The sequence below is a fragment of the Tiliqua scincoides genome, chromosome 1 (genome assembly GCF_035046505.1).
Source record: "Tiliqua scincoides isolate rTilSci1 chromosome 1, rTilSci1.hap2, whole genome shotgun sequence".
NCBI lineage: Eukaryota > Metazoa > Chordata > Lepidosauria > Squamata > Scincidae > Tiliqua > Tiliqua scincoides.
In genome coordinates, this window is record NC_089821.1 from 110,109,940 (window position 1) to 110,131,718 (window position 21,779).

Below are 21,779 nucleotides of genomic sequence, written 5' to 3' on the forward strand. Positions count from 1 at the left end.
TCAGTGGGTAAACCAATAACATATACAATTAATCTGAAGGATGTTAGTGATTGGGCTATGATTTTGTAATAGCATAGTCATATTCTAAGGGGCTTTCCCCCCAATCATTTAGAAGAATGTGAGATCTAGACCAGAGACAAGATGATTATTACTGTTTTGCAGATATTAGTCACCTTTTGCTGGTGGAGCTTCCACTTTTTTGGGAACAGCAACTGGAACTTTTTCTTCTGCTTTCTTGCGTACTTCAGGAACTTTAAAAATATTAATTTAGATTTATTAGATATTAGAAAACTTCTCATGATACATTTATAAAAGTGTGGGCTTTGCTAATTTTTAATATATGCAAACATAGACACATAGAAGGAAACTTGAGCAGGATCAACAATGCTTTTTAGCACTAAGAGTTTTAGATAAACTCACATACTAAAAGGTATATTTAACTGAATTGAAACTCTACCTTCAGGTGGTGGAACTTCAGGAGCTTCCTCATATTCTTCATATTCATATTCATCTGGTTCTTTGAAGAAAAATGTAAGATTGAAAAGTTATATTTACATGACAATTCTAGAAAACAAATAATACATGCAAATCTTATTCAGGTTTGTGGGGGAAGCGTATTCGTGGCAGGATCGGCAAGGATGCACAAAAACAATTACACTGATCAAACTTTCAACAATTAGGGGTTTAGTAACAATGAAGTAACACAGAACAATATTACAATGAATTGAACTAATATAAAACTAATAAAAATCTACCTTCAGTTGGGTATTCCACATAGAAGCTGTCTTCTTCATACTCTTCTGGTTCTTTAAAGAGAATTATAAGATTGTAAAGTTGCATTCATATTATCTTTGATAACACTGAAATGATACATAGAACAACTAAGGGCGCAATCCTAACCCCTTATGTCAGTGCCTTCCAGCACTGACATAAGGGCAATGCAACTCTGAGGTAAGGGAACAAACATTCCCTTACTTTGAGGAGGCCTCTGTGAGTGACACCCAACTGCAGGATGCAGCACATGCCCCACTGGCATGCTGGAAAGCACTGACGTGAAGGGTTAGGATTGCACCCTAATACATGTAATAGTAACAGACTCAATGTCTGTTGAGTCTGTCTCAATAGTAAATGTCTCAATGCAGAGCCCAGCTTGCACTCATAAAGCTCATGTGGATTTCAGTATATTGAATAGATCCTTGCACGCAAAGGAATGTTGACTGGTAGCTATTTCCTCTAGCACAGTGTTCTTCAACCAGTGGGTTTTGACCCCAATGGGGTTGAGAAGCCTCATTTCGGAGAGTGTGGCAACCTTTCAAAGCATGTGCAAGAGAGGGCTTAGATCCAATCCAATAATGGTTCTGCCTTATCAAAACAGAGTTCTTGATATAATCCTGCACAGCCTCTTCTCACTATCTGCTCCCACTGTTCCTAAGACCAGCCCTGCACAGGCTGCTACATCACAGGCTTGTTGTGAACACACAAGAGGTAGGGGAAATGGAACAGGATGGACAGAGGTCAAGGATCGGGTACTGGGAGGGGTGTGGGATTGGCAGTGGGTACACAGCCTCATTATTCATTAATTCATTCATTAATTCATTTTCTGGCATAGTGGCACAAAAAAGGTTGCAGACCACTGCTCTAGCAGAAAGAATTGGATAGCTGTTAGGAGTTAAGAGCTCCATAAATGCATGCACAAGAAATCTTTAAATAAAGATAACTTTTCTGAAAGATCATAATTTTCACACAAAACAAGATAGGAATGCGATTTTTAAAAATGAAAGAAGTTTATAGTACCTGAACCATAGCTATACTCTTCCTCTTTGTGATAAGAAATGGACACCTTTTCTTCTGAAATAGTCCACTTTTGCTCTGCTGATACTTGAAAAGAAAGAATTCACTTTAGTACTTTTAGAATATAATGTTGGTAGACAATGAGTTTTCCCTTATTAAATTGGTATGACATCTAGCATATTATGCACAAGGCCTCAGATTCTAGTGTTAAGACTGATGAGCTGTGGCAATAAGCAAACACGCGGAAACATCACATCTTTCTATGCACATATTACAAGAAGACACACACACAATTTTATTTCCTGAGAACTTTCTACAGAGTAAGAACACTTATTTTTACACAAATATTTCCAAGTCAGTCGTTCTCAACCTTTAGGAGCCCACGGACCACTGAGGCAAAAACTGGAATCATCGTGAATCACTTGCAATCCCCTCCATCCCTATAGCCCTAAGTGGCTAATCAGGGCAGCATTAAAAAAACACAAATTCACATATATATATTCACAAGCATGCACCCACGCACAAACACAAGTAACATTTACTATTTGCAGTAAATATTACACAAGGTTGAGTAAAGGGATATATAACAATTCTTACCTTTCTTTTCTGTAATTTCCTCATGGACCACCCTCCGTGGAGGTTTTTTGGGTGGAGCTTCTGGTTCTTTAAGGATAAAAATAGTTAGTTCCAAGCAGGAAAGCCTTTCTACCCATAATGAAAGATAAAATGTAACATGATCCAGTGCATGCAGGCTTTGCATTTTTGACTTGCATATTTGGAACCATGGCAAGTTACATAAATGGAACCACTTTGGCTAGACCTTGCATTAAATAGAACTGTAGCAGACAATTCATAATAATAATAGAGTATTTGACATCTCCCTTAAGCTGCTTTCTTAGGGAACTAATGTAATGTGTGAAGTTATCGATATCCTGCTAAGCAGGACACAGGGGCAAGCGGGAGAGCCCATCTTCACTCCACTTGCTGCTCCGAGCAGTCAAGTGGCAAGAGCTATGCATACCCTCCCCCCATGGAAAGCACAGCAAACTCATGGAATGCTGGGGGGGGCAACCCACCCACCTGCACCAGGCTTGCTACACTACTGGATATCAGGAGGTGGATACCCATTCACAGATTCACTTAACTGAAGCTTCCCTTCCCCACGCTCCACTCCTTGGTTTCCTCTTTTGATTTATACTCGTAATCTTCAGATGACAGCAAGAAGCTGTCAAGGAGCTTGTCATTACTGCCTAATGCCCCAGCAATGTTTGCCCATCTTACACCCTCCCCCTGTTCCTAGAACAAAGGAACTCAGAATGGACAACTGCCACTACTGCTGAACTGTTTTCGCCACAAAGCAGCACTAATGACAACAGCCTATTTTCTTTTACCTACAGGTTAATTCTTGGGGGCGGGGGGCGGGAAATGTGTGATCAGATGTCTACCACAGAGAGAAAAAAGAAAGCACTCAGGATGCTTTCGCTATATCTCATTGGGTGCATGTAGAAGAGATGGTTGAACTTGCCATGTAGTTCCCTTTTTATTTGGAACAATGGATTTCCACAGAACCACACTTGGCAGAAAAAACAACCTATACAAGGCAACCTCTCTCTCTCTCTTTCTCTCTCTCTCTTTCTCTCTCTTTTTATATATATATATATATTCGCTTATCTGCAAATTCACTTATCTGCAAGGGACAAAATGGATACCTTTTCTCCTTATCTGCACCTATGTTTTTGTTATCTACTATGCAGAGACCTTCCAGAGGCTTCAGAGACCTTCAGAATGGCACTTGTGACCAATGGCTGGTGGAAGATTCCGCTGGTCATTTTAAAGGGGTCTACAGTGGCTGCAAGTGCCATTCTGGAGGTTCTTACAGCCTCTGGAAGGACTCTGCAGCATTCAGAGATACTTTGGTACTTCCTGCTGCACTCTGCTGACTTCCTGAGGGTCTCTGCTGGATTCTTCTAATGGCAAGGAAGACACCCCTGCCCCCCGGTAACCCCTTGTACCTAACCCCACTGATCCCATCAGAGCAATGGTTCGTTATCTGCAAATTCACTATGCATTAGGGTTTTCAGGAACCTAATCCTAGCTGATAACGAGAACTGACTTATTAAAAGGACGATCTATGTCCATCCCATTTATGGCTCGATGTATCTCCAAACATTCCTAAATTTAAACAACCTTGTAAGCAATAAACATGATGCACAGCATGGTATTAACTGTCATATAAAAATAACTTCATGTTAAAATCCCCAAAATATTTTTATCAGCTATTACTCTTGATCATGAATACCATCTTTTATGCCAATAAAGGTCTTACTGAACTGAACTGAATACCATCCAATTGCGCCTGCTGCAAAGACCAGAAGATCCATAAATGTCTTTTTAATTTGCTTGCTTTACAGAACTGAAGGAGAAAAAAAAATAGCACTGTTTATAAATTACCTTTGAAACCCAGCTGAGCAGCACAAGAATCCTTCCCTGCACTGTTGCTTGCATAGCAGGTGTAAAGTCCAGCATCCCATTTGCCTACTTTAAGAATGGTCAGTGTTGCTGTGTTTTCTACCAGTGTGATCTTGTAATTGCCACCAGAGCGGATCTCTCTGTTATCTTTTGCCCAGGTGACTTTCATTGGCCCTGATCCTGTGACATGACACTTGAAAGAACCACTTTCCCCAAGAGCAACATCAATGGGTAAAGGTTTCACGTCAAAGAATGGAGGTTTCAGGTGTTCTAAAAAAAAAAAGTGAAAACAGACAACATAAGAGACAACAGAACTCTTGCCGTTGCCTTTCCTTCAAAATGGCCCTTGTTCATGGGCTATTTTTGACAGTAGTTCTGTGATTTGTTTATCTTCATTAGAACCAAAACAATCTGTAACTAAGCTAGATTTAATAGGCTACGAACCTGTGAGCTGGAGCTTGGCACTAGAAGAAGCCGTTCCAAGAGCATTATTTGCTGTGCAAGTGTACTGGCCTGAATGAGCAGTGCTGGTCTGCAAGATCTGAAGAGTTGCTACACTGTTTAAGAACGTGGTTTCAATATTGTCATCATCACTCAACAACACCCCATCCTTATGCCAAGACACTTGAAGAGGTTCAGAGCCAGTTATACGGCAATCAAAAGCGATTGGAGAACCAACGGTCTCCTGGATATCTTTCAGCTTTCTTGTAAATGATGGAGGAAGTTTGCGGTCTGCAAAAACAAATTGCAGCATGAAACAATGCATCCTATAAGACTCAAAAGAAAACTGAGATGACGATGCATTTACACTGCAGATGCCAACCTATTTGTTCTCCCTGTGTGACTATACAGGCAGCAAAGGAGAATAAAAGATACCAGGGCTTTAGTAACCCCAACAGAGATTATTCACACATGAGTATTGTACCCACAGTGCAACTGAATTATGGCCTTTCAGGTCTTACATGCAAAGGATTTCAATTCATAGCTTTGGAATGACAAGACCCAATGATTTGGAAGAGAACAGTCACCTTTGACAGTAAGCGCTGCTGTTGTCAAAACAAATCCAACACTGTTTTCTGCTTTGCAGGTGTATTCACCGAAGTCAGTATTCCCCACCTTACTGAAAGCAAGTGAAGCTACATTGTTCTTGAAGTGCATTTTGTAAGTCTGAGTTGATCTTAGTTTGGTATCTCCTTTGTACCACGACACTTTAATTTCTGGGGTTCCAGCCACTTGGCATTGTAAAGTTGCAGGCTCTCCAACCGTCACCTCCACACGTTCCAAGTGTTTAACAAAATGAGGTGGTTCTGGAGTAGAAATTAGTATCATCAGTACCCCCAATCAATCTAAACAGATTGTTTAAATAATGGCAATTAATACAAGAATAGTCAACCCATTTAAGACAGTAACACACCTAAGATGGATACTAAGGCATGGCATACGTCCTCTCCAGCATCATTTGCAATTTCACAGGTGTATTCTCCTTCATCTTCTCTGGTACTATTAGGAATTTCCAGGATGCCTGATTTTTCTGTGGTTGTTATGTGACAGTTTGGAGACTGTGTGATGTTTAAGCCATTCTTCTTCCACGTAACTGTAAGTGGAGGAGTCCCACTGAACGTAGTTTGAAGAACAATGGATTTGCTGTGCTCCACTCTGAAATCGCTTAGTTTCTTCACAAACACAGCTGGTTCTGAGGTAAAGTCACATGAATGAACAGGTCAAACCAGGAACTGGACCATGCGCATATGCATGTGTGCCTACGCACATGCACGTAAATATATAAGTATGCGGGATGCAATTGGACCATCCTTTCACAAAAAGATGTGTGGTGCAAGAAGCACTGCCAGCATCATTAGTGGTAAGGCAGGTATAATGGGGGGTGGGGAAATGCGTGATCAGATGTCTACCACAGAGAGAAAAAAGAAAGCACTCAGGATGCTTTTGCTATATCTCATTGGGTGCATGTAGAAGAGATGGTTGAACTTGCCATGTAGTTCCCTTTTTATTTGGAACAATGGATTTCCACAGAACCACACTTGGCAGAAAAAACAACCTATACAAGGCAACCTCTCTCTCTCTCTCTCTTTAGATATTCGCTTATCTGCAAATTCACTTATCTGCAAGGGACAAAATGGATACCTTTTCTCCTTATCTGCACCTATGTTTTTGTTATCTACTATGCAGAGACCTTCCAGAGGCTTCAGAGACCTTCAGAATGGCACTTGTGACCAATGGCTGGCAGAAGATTGCTCTGGTCCTTTTAAAGGGGTCTACAGTGGCTGCAAGTGCCATTCTGGAGGTTCTTACAGCCTCTGGAAGGACTCTGCAGCATTCAGAGATACTTTGGTACTTCCTGCTGCACTCTGCTGACTTCCTGAGGGTCTCTGCTGGATTCTTCTAATGGCAGGGAAGACACCCCAACCCTCCAGTAACCCCTTGTACCTAACCCCACTGATCCCATTAGAGCAATGGTTCATTATCTGCAAATTCACTATGCATTAGGGTTTTCAGGAACCTAATCCTAGCAGATAACAAGAAGTATTAAAAGGACATTCAATGTCCATCCCATTTATGGCTCGATGTATCTCCAAACATTCCTAAATTAAACAACCTTGTAAGCAATAAACATGATGCACAGCATGGTATTAACTGTCATATAAAAATAACTTCATGTTAAAATCCCCAAAATATTTGTATCAGCTATTACTCTTGATCATGAATACCATCCAATTGCGCCTGCTGCAAAGACCAGAAGATCCATAAATGTCTTTTTAAGTTGCTTGCTTTACAGAACTGAAGGAGAAAAAAAAATAGCACTGTTTATAAATTACCTTTGAAACCCAGCTGAGCAGCACAAGAATCCTTCCCTGCACTGTTGCTTGCATAGCAGGTGTAAAGTCCAGCATCCCATTTGCCTACTTTAAGAATGGTCAGTGTTGCTGTGTTTTCTACCAGTGTGATCTTGTAATTGCCACCAGAGCGGATCTCTCTGTTATCTTTTGCCCAGGTGACTTTCATTGGCCCTGATCCTGTGACATGACACTTGAAAGAACCACTTTCCCCAAGAGCAACATCAATGGGTAAAGGTTTCACATCAAAGAATGGAGGTTTCAGGTGTTCTAAAAAAAAAAAGTGAAAACAGACAACATAAGAGACAACAGAACTCTTGCCGTTGCCTTTCCTTCAAAATGGCCCTTGTTCATGGGCTATTTTTGACAGTCATTCTGTGATTTGTTTATCTTCATTAGAACCAAAACAATCTGTAATTAAGCTAGATTTAATAGGCTACGAACCTGTGAGCTGGAGCTTGGCACTAGAAGAAGCCGTTCCAAGAGCATTATTTGCTGTGCAAGTGTACTGGCCTGAATGAGCAGTGCTGGTCTGCAAGATCTGAAGAGTTGCTACACTGTTTAAGAACGTGGTTTCAATATTGTCATCATCACTCAACAACACCCCATCCTTATGCCAAGACACTTGAAGAGGTTCAGAGCCAGTTATACGGCAATCAAAAGCGATTGGAGAACCAACGGTCTCCTGGATATCTTTCAGCTTTCTTGTAAATGATGGAGGAAGTTTGCGGTCTGCAAAAACAAATTGCAGCATGAAACAATGCATCCTATAAGACTCAAAAGAAAACTGAGATGACGATGCATTTACACTGCAGATGCCAACCTATTTGTTCTCCCTGTGTGACTATACAGGCAGCAAAGGAGAATAAAAGATACCAGGGCTTTAGTAACCCCAACAGAGATTATTCACACATGAGTATTGTACCCACAGTGCAACTGAATTATGGCCTTTCAGGTCTTACATGCAAAGGATTTCAATTCATAGCTTTGGAATGACAAGACCCAATGATTTGGAAGAGAACAGTCACCTTTGACAGTAAGCGCTGCTGTTGTCAAAACAAATCCAACACTGTTTTCTGCTTTGCAGGTGTATTCACCGAAGTCAGTATTCCCCACCTTACTGAAAGCAAGTGAAGCTACATTGTTCTTGAAGTGCATTTTGTAAGTCTGAGTTGATCTTAGTTTGGTATCTCCTTTGTACCACGACACTTTAATTTCTGGGGTTCCAGCCACTTGGCATTGTAAAGTTGCAGGCTCTCCAACCGTCACCTCCACACGTTCCAAGTGTTTAACAAAATGAGGTGGTTCTGGAGTAGAAATTAGTATCATCAGTACCCCCAATCAATCTAAACAGATTGTTTAAATAATGGCAATTAATACAAGAATAGTCAACCCATTTAAGACAGTAACACACCTAAGATGGATACTAAGGCATGGCATACGTCCTCTCCAGCATCATTTGCAATTTCACAGGTGTATTCTCCTTCATCTTCTCTGGTACTATTAGGAATTTCCAGGATGCCTGATTTTTCTGTGGTTGTTATGTGACAGTTTGGAGACTGTGTGATGTTTAAGCCATTCTTCTTCCACGTAACTGTAAGTGGAGGAGTCCCACTGAACGTAGTTTGAAGAACAATGGATTTGCTGTGCTCCACTCTGAAATCGCTTAGTTTCTTCACAAACACAGCTGGTTCTGAGGTAAAGTCACATGAAAGAACAGGTCAAACCAGGAACTGGACCATGCGCATATGCATGGGTGCCTACGCACATGCCCGTAAATATATAAGTATGTGGGATGCATTTGGACCAACCTTTCACAAAAAGATGTGTGGTGCAAGAAGCACTGCCAGCATCATTAGTGGTAAGGCAGGTATAATGGGGGGTGGGGAAATGCGTGATCAGATGTCTACCACAGAGAGAAAAAAGAAAGCACTCAGGATGCTTTTGCTATATCTCATTGGGTGCATGTAGAAGAGATGGTTGAACTTGCCATGTAGTTCCCTTTTTATTTGGAACAATGGATTTCCACAGAACCACACTTGGCAGAAAAAACAACCTATACAAGGCAACCTCTCTCTCTCTCTTTCTCTCTCTCTCTTTCTCTCTCTTTTTTTATATATATATATATATATATATTCGCTTATCTGCAAATTCACTTATCTGCAAGGGACAAAATGGATACCTTTTCTCCTTATCTGCACCTATGTTTTTGTGATCTACTATGCAGAGACCTTCCAGAGGCTTCAGAGACCTTCAGAATGGCACTTGTGACCAATGGCTGGCAGAAGATTGCACTGGTCCTTTTAAAGGGGTCTACAGTGGCTGCAAGTGCCATTCTGGAGGTTCTTACAGCCTCTGGAAGGACTCTGCAGCATTCAGAGATACTTTGGTACTTCCTGCTGCACTCTGCTGACTTCCTGAGGGTCTCTGCTGGATTCTTCTAATGGCAAGGAAGACACCCCTGCCCCCCGGTAACCCCTTGTACCTAACCCCACTGATCCCATCAGAGCAATGGTTCGTTATCTGCAAATTCACTATGCATTAGGGTTTTCAGGAACCTAATCCTAGCTGATAACGAGAACTGACTTATTAAAAGGACGATCTATGTCCATCCCATTTATGGCTCGATGTATCTCCAAACATTCCTAAATTAAACAACCTTGTAAGCAATAAACATGATGCACAGCATGGTATTAACTGTCATATAAAAATAACTTCATGTTAAAATCCCCAAAATATTTTTATCAGCTATTACTCTTGATCATGAATACCATCTTTTATGCCAATAAAGGTCTTACTGAACTGAACTGAATACCATCCAATTGCGCCTGCTGCAAAGACCAGAAGATCCATAAATGTCTTTTTAAGTTGCTTGCTTTACAGAACTGAAGGAGAAAAAAAATAGCACTGTTTATAAATTACCTTTGAAACCCAACTGAGCAGCACAAGAATCCTTCCCTGCACTGTTGCTTGCATAGCAGGTGTAAAGTCCAGCATCCACTTTGCCTACTTTAAGAATGGTCAGTGTTGCTGTGTTTTCTACCAGTGTGATCTTGTAATTGCCACCAGAGCGGATCTCTCTGTTATCTTTTGCCCAGGTGACTTTCATTGGCCCTGATCCTGTGACATGACACTTGAAGGAACCACTTTCCCCAAGAGCAACATCAATGGGTAAAGGTTTCACATCAAAGAATGGAGGTTTCAGGTGTTCTAAAAAAAAAAAAAGTGAAAACAGACAACATAAGAGACAACAGAACTCTTGCCGTTGCCTTTCCTTCAAAATGGCCCTTGTTCATGGGCTATTTTTGACAGTAGTTCTGTGATTTGTTTATCTTCATTAGAACCAAAACAATCTGTAATTAAGCTAGATTTAATAGGCTACGAACCTGTGAGCTGGAGCTTGGCACTAGAAGAAGCCGTTCCAAGAGCATTATTTGCTGTGCAAGTGTACTGGCCTGAATGAGCAGTGCTGGTCTGCAAGATCTGAAGAGTTGCTACACTGTTTAAGAACGTGGTTTCAATATTGTCATCATCACTCAACAACACCCCATCCTTATGCCAAGACACTTGAAGAGGTTCAGAGCCAGTTATACGGCAATCAAAAGCGATTGGAGAACCAACGGTCTCCTGGATATCTTTCAGCTTTCTTGTAAATGATGGAGGAAGTTTGCGGTCTGCAAAAACAAATTGCAGCATGAAACAATGCATCCTATAAGACTCAAAAGAAAACTGAGATGACGATGCATTTACACTGCAGATGCCAACCTATTTGTTCTCCCTGTGTGACTATACAGGCAGCAAAGGAGAATAAAAGATACCAGGGCTTTAGTAACCCCAACAGAGATTATTCACACATGAGTATTGTACCCAAAGTGCAACTGAATTATGGCCTTTCAGGTCTTACATGCAAAGGATTTCAATTCATAGCTTTGGAATGACAAGACCCAATGATTTGGAAGAGAACAGTCACCTTTGACAGTAAGCGCTGCTGTTGTCAAAACAAATCCAACACTGTTTTCTGCTTTGCAGGTGTATTCACCGAAGTCAGTATTCCCCACCTTACTGAAAGCAAGTGAAGCTACATTGTTCTTGAAGTGCATTTTGTAAGTCTGAGTTGATCTTAGTTTGGTATCTCCTTTGTACCACGACACTTTAATTTCTGGGGTTCCAGCCACTTGGCATTGTAAAGTTGCAGGCTCTCCAACCGTCACCTCCACACGTTCCAAGTGTTTAACAAAATGAGGTGGTTCTGGAGTAGAAATTAGTATCATCAGTACCCCCAATCAATCTAAACAGATTGTTTAAATAATGGCAATTAATACAAGAATAGTCAACCCGTTTAAGACAGTAACACACCTAAGATGGATACTAAGGCATGGCATACGTCCTCTCCAGCATCATTTGCAATTTCACAGGTGTATTCTCCTTCATCTTCTCTGGTACTATTAGGAATTTCCAGGATGCCTGATTTTTCTGTGGTTGTTATGTGACAGTTTGGAGACTGTGTGATGTTTAAGCCATTCTTCTTCCACGTAACTGTAAGTGGAGGAGTCCCACTGAACGTAGTTTGAAGAACAATGGATTTGCTGTGCTCCACGCTGAAATCGCTTAGTTTCTTCACAAACACAGCTGGCTCTGAGGTAAAGTCACATGAAAGAACAGGTCAAACCAGGAACTGGACCATGCGCATATGCATGTGTGCCTACGCACATGCACGTAAATATATAAGTGTGTGGGATGCATTTGGACCAACCTTTCACAAAAAGATGTGTGGTGCAAGAAGCACTGCCAGCATCATTAGTGGTAAGGCAGGTATAATGGGGGGTGGGGAAATGCGTGATCAGATGTCTACCACAGAGAGAAAAAAGAAAGCACTCAGGATGCTTTTGCTATATCTCATTGGGTGCATGTAGAAGAGATGGTTGAACTTGCCATGTAGTTCCCTTTTTATTTGGAACAATGGATTTCCACAGAACCACACTTGACAGAAAAAACAACCTATACAAGGCAACCTCTCTCTCTCTTACTCTCTCTCTTTATATATATATATTCGCTTATCTGCAAATTCACTTATCTGCAAGGGACAAAATGGATACCTTTTCTCCTTATCTGCACCTATGTTTTTGTTATCTACTATGCAGAGACCTTCCAGAGGCTTCAGAGACCTTCAGAATGGCACTTGTGACCAATGGCTGGCAGAAGATTCCGCAGGTCATTTTAAAGGGGTCTACAGTGGCTGCAAGTGCCATTCTGGAGGTTCTTACAGCCTCTGGAAGGACTCTGCAGCATTCAGAGATACTTTGGTACTTCCTGCTGCACTCTGCTGACTTCCTGAGGGTCTCTCCTGGATTCTTCTAATGGCAGGGAAGACACCCCTACCCTCCGGTAACCCCTTGTACCTAACCCCACCGATCCCATTAGAGCAATGGTTCATTATCTGCAAATTCACTATGCATTAGGGTTTTCAGGAACCTAATCCTAGCAGATAACAAGAAGTATTAAAAGGACATTCTATGTCCATCCCATTTATGGCTCGATGTATCTCCGCACATTCCTAAATTTAAAGAACCTTGTAAGCAATAAACATGATGCACAGCATGGTATTAACTGTCATATAAAAATAACTTCATGTTAAAATCCCCAAAATATTTGTATCAGCTATTACTCTTGATCATGAATACCATCCAATTGCGCCTGCTGCAAAGACTAGAAGATCCATAAATGTCTTTTTAAGTTGCTTGCTTTACAGAACTGAAGGAGAAAAAAAAATAGCACTGTTTATAAATTACCTTTAAAACCCAGCTGAGCAGCACAAGAATCCTTCCCTGCACTGTTGCTTGCATAGCAGGTGTAAAGTCCAGCATCCCCTTTGCCTACTTTAAGAATGGTCAGTGTTGCTGTGTTTTCTACCAGTGTGATCTTGTAATTGCCACCAGAGCGGATCTCTCTGTTATCTTTTGCCCAGGTGACTTTCATTGGCCCTGATCCTGTGACATGACACTTGAAAGAACCACTTTCCCCAAGAGCAACATCAATGGGTAAAGGTTTCACGTCAAAGAATGGAGGTTTCAGGTGTTCTAAAAAAAAAAGTGAAAACAGACAACATAAGAGACAACAGAACTCTTGCCGTTGCCTTTCCTTCAAAATGGCCCTTGTTCATGGGCTATTTTTGACAGTAGTTCTGTGATTTGTTTATCTTCATTAGAACCAAAACAATCTGTAACTAAGCTAGATTTAATAGGCTACGAACCTGTGAGCTGGAGCTTGGCACTAGAAGAAGCCGTTCCAAGAGCATTATTTGCTGTGCAAGTGTACTGGCCTGAATGAGCAGTGCTGGTCTGCAAGATCTGAAGAGTTGCTACACTGTTTAAGAACGTGGTTTCAATATTGTCATCATCACTCAACAACACCCCATCCTTATGCCAAGACACTTGAAGAGGTTCAGAGCCAGTTATACGGCAATCAAAAGCGATTGGAGAACCAACGTTCTCCTGGATATCTTTCAGCTTTCTTGTAAATGATGGAGGAAGTTTGCGGTCTGCAAAAACAAATTGCAGCATGAAACAATGCATCCTATAAGACTCAAAAGAAAACTGAGATCATGATGCATTTACACTGCAGATGTCAACCTATTTGTTCTTCCTGTGTGACTATACAGGCAGCAAAGGAGAATAAAAGATACCAGGGCTTTAGTAACCCCAACAGAGATTATTCACACATGAGTATTGTACCCACAGTGCAACTGAATTATGGCCTTTCAGGTCTTATATGCAAAGGATTTCAATTCATAGCTTTGGAATGACAAGACCCAATGATTTGGAAGAGAACAGTCACCTTTGACAGTAAGCGCTGCTGTTGTCAAAACAAATCCAGCACTGTTTTCTGCTTTGCAGGTGTATTCACCGATGTCAGTATTCTCCACCTTACTGAAAGCAAGTGAAGCTACATTGTTCTTGAAGTGCATTTTGTAAGTCTGAGTTGATCTTAGTTTGGTATCTCCTTTGTACCACGACACTTTAATTTCTGGGGTTCCAGCCACTTGGCATTGTAAAGTTGCAGGCTCTCCAACCGTCACCTCCACACGTTCCAAGTGTTTAACAAAATGAGGTGGTTCTGGAGTAGAAATTAGTATCATCAGTACCCCCCAATCAATCTAAACAGATTGTTTAAATAATGGCAATTAATACAAGAATAGCCAACCCGTTTAAGACAGTAACACACCTAAGATGGATACTAAGGCATGGCATACGTCCTCTCCAGCATCATTTGCAATTTCACAGGTGTATTCTCCTTCATCTTCTCTGGTACTATTTGGAATTTCCAGGATGCCTGATTTTTCTGTGGTTGTTATGTGACAGTTTGGAGACTGTGTGATGTTTAAGCCATTCTTCTTCCACGTAACTGTAAGTGGAGGAGTCCCACTGAATGTAGTTTCAAGAACAATGGATTTGCTGTGCTCCACTCTGAAATCGCTTAGTTTCTTCACAAACACAGCTGGCTCTGAGGTAAAGTCACATGAAAGAACAGGTCAAACCAGGAACTGGACCATGCGAATATGCATGTGTGCCTACGCACATGCACGTAAATATATAAGTGTGTGGGATGCATTTGGAGCAACCTTTCACAAAAAGATGTGTGGTGCAAGAAGCACTGCCAGCATCATTAGTGGTAAGGCAGGTATAATGGGAGGTGGGGAAATGCGTGATCAGATGTCTACCACAGAGAGAAAAAAGAAAGCACTCAGGATGCTTTCGCTATATCTCATTGGGTGCATGTAGAAGAGATGGTTGAACTTGCCATGTAGTTCCCTTTTTATTTGGAACAATGGATTTCCACAGAACCACACTTGACAGAAAAAACAACCTATACAAGGCAACCTCTCTCTCTCTTACTCTCTCTCTTTATATATATATATTCGCTTATCTGCAAATTCACTTATCTGCAAGGGAGAAAATGGATACCTTTTCTCCTTATCTGCACCTATGCTTTTGTTATCTACTATGCAGAGACCTTCCAGAGGCTTCAGAGACCTTCAGAATGGCACTTGTGACCAATGACTGGCGGTAGATTCCGCTGGTAATTTTAAGGGGTCTACAGTGGCTGCAAGTGCCATTCTGGAGGTTCTTACAGCCTCTGGAAGGACTCTCCAGCATTCAGAGATACTTTGGTACTTCCTGCTGCACTCTGCTGACTTCCTGAGGGTCTCTGCTGGATTCTTCTAATGGCAGGGAAGACACTCCTCCCCTCCAGTAACCCCTTGTACCTAACCCCACCGATCCCATTAGAGCAATGGTTCATTATCTGCAAATTCACTATGCATTAGGGTTTTCAGGAACCTAATCCTAGCAGATAACAAGAAGTATTAAAAGGACGTTCTATGTCCATCCCATTTATGGCTTGATGTATCTCCACACATTCCTAAATTTAAAGAACCTTGTAAGCAATAAACATGATGCACAGCATGGTATTAACTGTCATATAAAAATAACTTCATGTTAAAATCCCCAAAATATTTGTATCAGCTATTACTCTTGATCATGAATAACATCCAATTGCGCCTGCTGCAAAGACTAGAAGATCCATAAATGTCTTTTTAAGTTGCTTGCTTTACAGAACTGAAGGAGAAAAAAAAATAGCACTGTTTATAAATTACCTTTGAAACCCAACTGAGCAGCACAAGAATCCTTCCCTGCACTGTTGCTTGCATAGCAGGTGTAAAGTCCAGCATCCCCTTTGCCTACTTTAAGAATGGTCAGTGTTGCTGTGTTTTCTACCAGTGTGATCTTGTAATTGCCACCAGAGCGGATCTCTCTGTTATCTTTTGCCCAGGTGACTTTCATTGGCCCTGATCCTGTGACATGACACTTGAAGGAACCACTTTCCCCAAGAGCAACATCAATGGGTAGAGGTTTCACGTCAAAGAATGGAGGTTTCAGGTGTTCTAAAAAAAAAAAAAAGTGAAAACAGACAACATAAGAGACAACAGAACTCTTGCCGTTGCCTTTCCTTCAAAATGGCACTTGTTCATGGGCTATTTTTGACAGTAGTTCTGTGATTTGTTTATCTTCATTAGAACCAAAACAATCTGTAACTAAGCTAGATTTAATAGGCTACGAACCTGTGAGCTGGAGCTTGGCACTAGAAGAAGCCGTTCCAAGAGCATTATTTGCTGTGCAAGTGTACTGGCCTGAATGAGCAGTGCTGGTCTGCAAGATCTGAAGAGTTGCTACACTGTTTAAGAACGTGATTTCAATATTATCATCATCACTCAACAACACCCCATCCTTATGCCAAGACACTTGAAGAGGTTCAGAGCCAATTATACGGCAATCAAAAGCGATTGGAGAACCAACGGTCTCCTGGATATCTTTCAGCTTTCTTGTAAATGATGGAGGAAGTTTGCGGTCTGCAAAAACAAATTGCAGCATGAAACAATGCATCCTATAAGACTCAAAAGAAAACTGAGATCATGATGCATTTACACTGCAGATGTCAACCTATTTGTTCTCCCTGTGTGACTATACAGGCAGCAAAGGAGAATAAAAGATACCAGGGCTTTAGTAACCCCAACAGAGATTATTCACACATGAGTATTGTACCCACAGTGCAACTGAATTATGGCCTTTCAGGTCTTACATGCAAAGGATTTCAATTCATAGCTTTGGAATGACAAGACCCAATGATTTGGAAGAGAACAGTCACCTTTGACAGTAAGCGCTGCTGTTGTCAAAACAAATCCAACACTGTTTTCTGCTTTGCAGGTGTATTCACCGATGTCAGTATTCTCCACCTTACTGAAAGCAAGTGAAGCTACATTGTTCTTGAAGTGCATTTTGTAAGTCTGAGTTGATCTTAGTTTGGTATCTCCTTTGTACCACGACACTTTAATTTCTGGGGTTCCAGCCACTTGGCATTGTAAAGTTGCAGGCTCTCCAACCGTCACCTCCACACGTTCCAAGTGTTTAACAAAATGAGGTGGTTCTGGAGTAGAAATTAGTATCATCAGTACCCCCAATCAATCTAAACAGATTGTTTAAATAATGGCAATTAATACAAGAATAGTCAACCCATTTAAGACAGTAACACACCTAAGATGGATACTAAGGCATGGCATACGTCCTCTCCAGCATCATTTGCAATTTCACAGGTGTATTCTCCTTCATCTTCTCTGGTACTATTAGGAATTTCCAGGATGCCTGATTTTTCTGTGGTTGTTATGTGACAGTTTGGAGACTGTGTGATGTTTAAGCCATTCTTCTTCCACGTAACTGTAAGTGGAGGAGTCCCACTGAACGTACTTTCAAGAACAATTGGTTTGCTGTGCTCCACGCTGAAATCGCTTAGTTTCTTCACAAACACAGCTGGCTCTGAGGTAAAGTCACATGAAAGAACAGGTCAAACCAGGAACTGGACCATGCGTATATGCATGTGTGCATACGCACATGCACATAAATATATAAGTATGTGGGATGCATTTGGACCAACCTTTCACAAAAAGATGTGTGGTGCAAGAAGCACTGCCAGCATCATTAGTGGCAAGGCAGGTATAATCTCCAGTCTGGAGTGGTCCTACTTCAAACAATTCCAGCTCCGCGGTTGAATCTGCCAGGATGATGTTGCATGTTTTCCCTGGCAAAAGTTCTCTACTTTCCTTAAACCAGTGAACTCTGAATGGGGGAGTTCCTCTGATCAGGCTTCTGAATGTTACGCTCATTCCAGGTAAAACCTCCAGTAGATCAGGTGTCTTTGCAAAAGAGGGAGGTTCTAGATTTATACAGACACAAAGTTTAGACTAAGTGTTAATTGATGTACTAGATACTTGAAATCCTTATACAAAGAATAGCAAAGAATAGCAAGAAGATAAAAATATGGTAGGGTTATATAGGGAGCCTTTATCCTATACTGACCTTGCACGGTCAAAAAGGCACTGCATTCATCAGAGCCAGCTACATTTGCAGCAGCACAGGTGTATGGCCCTGTATCGGATGTGTCCAGAGCATTCACCTTCAAAGCACAGACATTATCTGAAAAGGCAGTTTCGTATTTGTCTCCACTGAAAATCTCATTTCCTCCATGAAACCAAGTTACTGAAATAGGTGGTGACCCAGCTAATTTGCATTCCAGAACAACCGAGGAGCCCAGGACACCAAAAGTTTCTTTTAATCTTCTGATAAAATAAGGAGGAACAACACGTTCTGTGGGGAAAGGCAACAAAGAGCCATATTTAAAGAGGAGACAATACAGGCAAAAGGTAAAAGAAGTAGTAATGGAGAAGAAAGATCTCCAGCAAACCTGAAACATCGACTGAGGACGTGCAGCTGCTTTCCCCCACTTCGTTATGCACTTCAAAAGTGTACAGCCCCCTGTCATTCATGTCAGCAGAAAGAACCTTAAGAGTTGCTACTTTGTTGGAAAAGCTGATCTGGTGCTTGCGACTGTTGGCGAGTTCCCTTCCGTCCTTAAGCCACTTGGTGATTAGCTCAGGTGTCCCACCCACAGTACACTCCAGAGTAAAAGCATTGCCAGCTGTCACCACCATTGGTTCAGGCTTTTCTAGAATCACAGCCGGTTCTGGAATGAGGAAGATAATGCACAAAACTGAGTTGCAAAACCAAGAGCAGGACCCAAATTGCTTGAGTGCTGAGACTGCAAAGGCAGTAAAGATTTAATTCTTTAGAAAGTAATGGTAGCCAATACCCACCGAAAACATGTAAATATCCCGCGCATTCTCGCATGCCAGCATCGTTTTTAATCTGGCAGATGTACTTCCCGGTATTGGTGGCTTCGGCACTTGCAATTTGAAGAGTAGCAATGTTATCCGAAAACGAAATCTTGATGTTTTCACTCTCCCGTATTATTTCACCCTTGTCCTTCAGCCACACAACAGAAATAGGCTGGGAGCCTTCTACTACAGCCCTCAGTGCCATGGGTTCCCCACCATAGGTGGAGGTGTCACTCAGCTTCTTAACAAACCGAGGTGGTTCTGGCGCAGAAGAGAATTATTCATGGTCAGAAAAAAGAAAAAGAAAATTGCAAGCAAAACAGAAAGAAAAAGGTGCCCCAGAAGAACCGCTGTTTAGAAATACTAACCTTTGAATTTTACACTGCAAGCACAAGTGTCACTTCCCACCTCATTTGACACTTTGCACTGATATTCCCCAGTGTCCGTAGCTTCAAGGTTAAGAATGTGAACGCTGGCATTGAAGTTCTTAGTTGTAACTTTGAACTTCTTACTGCTTCTGACTTGCTTTCCGTCCTTGAACCAGACAACTTCAAATGGTGGTGTGCCTGCAATTTCACACTGAAGGATGACATCAGAGCCCTTAAGTGTATCTACCGGGCTAGGTTTCTTGCTAAAAACAGGAGGTTCTATTAAAAAAAAGGAATATGAGAACATGTAACTGGACTCCTGGGAGAGGTTTCTTGCTAGCAGGAGAGGAGGCAAGCCATTCAGGGACAGAAGCCAGAAGATATCCTTGTAAATCCCTATTTAGGTGCCTAGGTGGTCCTCTCGCTTTCGAAAGTGCTGAGAGCACAGCAGTTCATTTTGAGGTCATTTCTATATTCAAAGTTGTAAAGTCCTGCTTGAAAACTTGGCATCTCCCCTCAAATTCTTTTCACACGTAGGACTGGATTTTCCAAATAAATGCAGTTAATAAGGAAGAGTTGCGCCTACACAGAATCTTTGTCGCATGCCATGATTTTGCCACACCCCCAGTTAGACCCATTATCCTTGATTTGATACTCCCTAGGCCATACTCAGGCTCTTCCATAACATATTTTCAGACTGGCTTCCTCTCTATCCTTATGGGTGTTGTAAATTTAAAAAAGACACATGTGATTCTTTCCCCCCTTATAATTCCTGTTCACATCTAATGTCTTCTCTAACTATAGCCAGGAGGTAACTGACAAGCATCTCACAGCACTGCAGCTGGCACAGATAACAGAAAGCCGGTACTCCTACTATTGTAACCTCATATCTGGCATTATCACCCACTTCTTTGATCCATCCACCTGTTGTCACTTGTCTTTTAACTTCCTAGGTATTAGTTATAGGTTCAAGAAGCGCATCCTGATGTACAGAGTGTTTTTAGAACTTACATGGCCACAGAATGGATTACAGGAAATGGATTCTACCCCTTATTGTCCTGTGCTACTGTATAGTTTGGTAACTTCTGGTTCAGACCAATGACCAAAAGAAGGCCCATTAGTCTTGATTCTTGAGAGGGGAAGAGCATTCAGTGAGGGAAAATGTTCAAGGAGGGTTCAAAGACTTCTATATACAACTTACATTTCCATGTAGGGCCTTCTATAAATAAGGCTGTTTCTTCTGCTCTTAAATTTTTCAAGATTCTTTTACTATATGTGTACTTGGGCCATAATCATCAGCACCTTTACAATTTCCCCTACAACTTTAGCTTGGGTCATCTAATTACACATCTTCATCAGTACTTTTGACTATTTGTGTCCAACTACCAATCTTCTGGCCCTTTAAGAGTGGAAAATATGACAAGGCAAGGGGGGAAGGCTGTGGATATGTTGACTTCTAACCTTTTACTGTGACAGTTGTACTGCAGCTCGCAGTGCCAGCAGAATTGAGTGCTTCACAGATGTAATCTCCACTGTCTTCAGGGTTGGCTTCAACGATGATTAAGACTGCTGTGGAGTCACTGAATGCCATGTGGTGCTTGTCACTAGGATGTATTTCTTGGTCATTCTTGTACCATACAATTTTGATTTCTGGGGAACCACTAATCTTACATTCAAGTTGACATGAATCACCCTGTTTCACCATTGTCGCTGCTTCTAGTCTCTTTACAAATTTAGGAGGTTCTAAGAAACCAGAAGGAAAGTAACATTCAATATTGTACTATGTGATGAGTAAAAACTATTGAGAACATATGAATTTTACCATGGAAATGATACAAAATGGTAAATTCAATTGCAACAACCCAACATTAAGCTTGAGAGAGGAAAAAATGTTCAAATAGCTTTCAAAGAGTTTGTCCATAGTTTGTTCAAGACTTCTACATGCAATTTTACATTTCCATGTAAGCTCTTCTATAAATAATTTGTCATTGTTACAAAAAATGATCACTAACTTAGCATGAATATTTCTATAATATAAATGTCAGCTATCCCAAAAGCAAATGGAAAATTCAGTTTTATTTAATTATTAAAACAACCCCTGACTTTTATTCCCTGATAAGCTGTGGTCCCAATCCACAACTTCAGGCTATTGGGGAGAACAAAGACCAGATTAGGAGAACAAAGACCACATCTTTTGACAAATGTGCCAAGTCAGGAGGCCACTTGCTAATTTCCTCCCTGGCAGTATGTTGCCACATGAGAGGGATTTGCAGAATTCAGCATTGGCCTGTATTCATGGATTGGGACATCTATATTTTTGTCATTAACTATTTTTATAAAGCTATGTATAAAAAATACACAAAATATAAATAAATGAAATCCAGTGTTATGTTTACAATGATAACAAAAATTCCATTGAACCACATTTAGCATGAATGTAAGGAAAGAATCGCTAATATATATCACTTTTAAAAAAAAATTATAGCTCCACAAGTTTAACTGTCTTTCTTTTGCTCCCTTGGAGTTTCAAGAAAAAGTAAGAGAAAACAATTCAGGTCTTTGATACCAACAGATTGA

General features: G+C 41.0%; 1 protein-coding gene across 1 annotated transcript in view; it reads right to left on the minus strand.

The window, feature by feature from the left end:
• The window catches only part of TTN (titin), a 322,156-nt gene that overhangs the window by 175,286 nt on the left and 125,091 nt on the right, over window positions 1-21,779 (minus strand). The window contains exons 109-134 of the mRNA XM_066621689.1: window positions 20,664-20,945; window positions 17,201-17,479; window positions 16,815-17,093; window positions 16,231-16,518; window positions 15,766-16,053; window positions 14,334-14,612; window positions 13,947-14,225; window positions 13,363-13,650; window positions 12,902-13,189; window positions 11,469-11,747; window positions 11,083-11,361; window positions 10,499-10,786; window positions 10,035-10,322; window positions 8,527-8,805; window positions 8,141-8,419; window positions 7,557-7,844; window positions 7,095-7,382; window positions 5,675-5,953; window positions 5,289-5,567; window positions 4,705-4,992; window positions 4,243-4,530; window positions 2,389-2,454; window positions 1,795-1,878; window positions 756-806; window positions 458-517; window positions 174-251 (exon numbers count right to left, since the gene is read on the minus strand). Of these exons, the coding sequence (XP_066477786.1) occupies window positions 174-251; window positions 458-517; window positions 756-806; window positions 1,795-1,878; window positions 2,389-2,454; window positions 4,243-4,530; window positions 4,705-4,992; window positions 5,289-5,567; window positions 5,675-5,953; window positions 7,095-7,382; window positions 7,557-7,844; window positions 8,141-8,419; window positions 8,527-8,805; window positions 10,035-10,322; window positions 10,499-10,786; window positions 11,083-11,361; window positions 11,469-11,747; window positions 12,902-13,189; window positions 13,363-13,650; window positions 13,947-14,225; window positions 14,334-14,612; window positions 15,766-16,053; window positions 16,231-16,518; window positions 16,815-17,093; window positions 17,201-17,479; window positions 20,664-20,945 (6,291 nt within the window). The remainder of the gene's footprint in view (window positions 1-173; window positions 252-457; window positions 518-755; window positions 807-1,794; window positions 1,879-2,388; window positions 2,455-4,242; window positions 4,531-4,704; window positions 4,993-5,288; window positions 5,568-5,674; window positions 5,954-7,094; window positions 7,383-7,556; window positions 7,845-8,140; window positions 8,420-8,526; window positions 8,806-10,034; window positions 10,323-10,498; window positions 10,787-11,082; window positions 11,362-11,468; window positions 11,748-12,901; window positions 13,190-13,362; window positions 13,651-13,946; window positions 14,226-14,333; window positions 14,613-15,765; window positions 16,054-16,230; window positions 16,519-16,814; window positions 17,094-17,200; window positions 17,480-20,663; window positions 20,946-21,779) is intronic.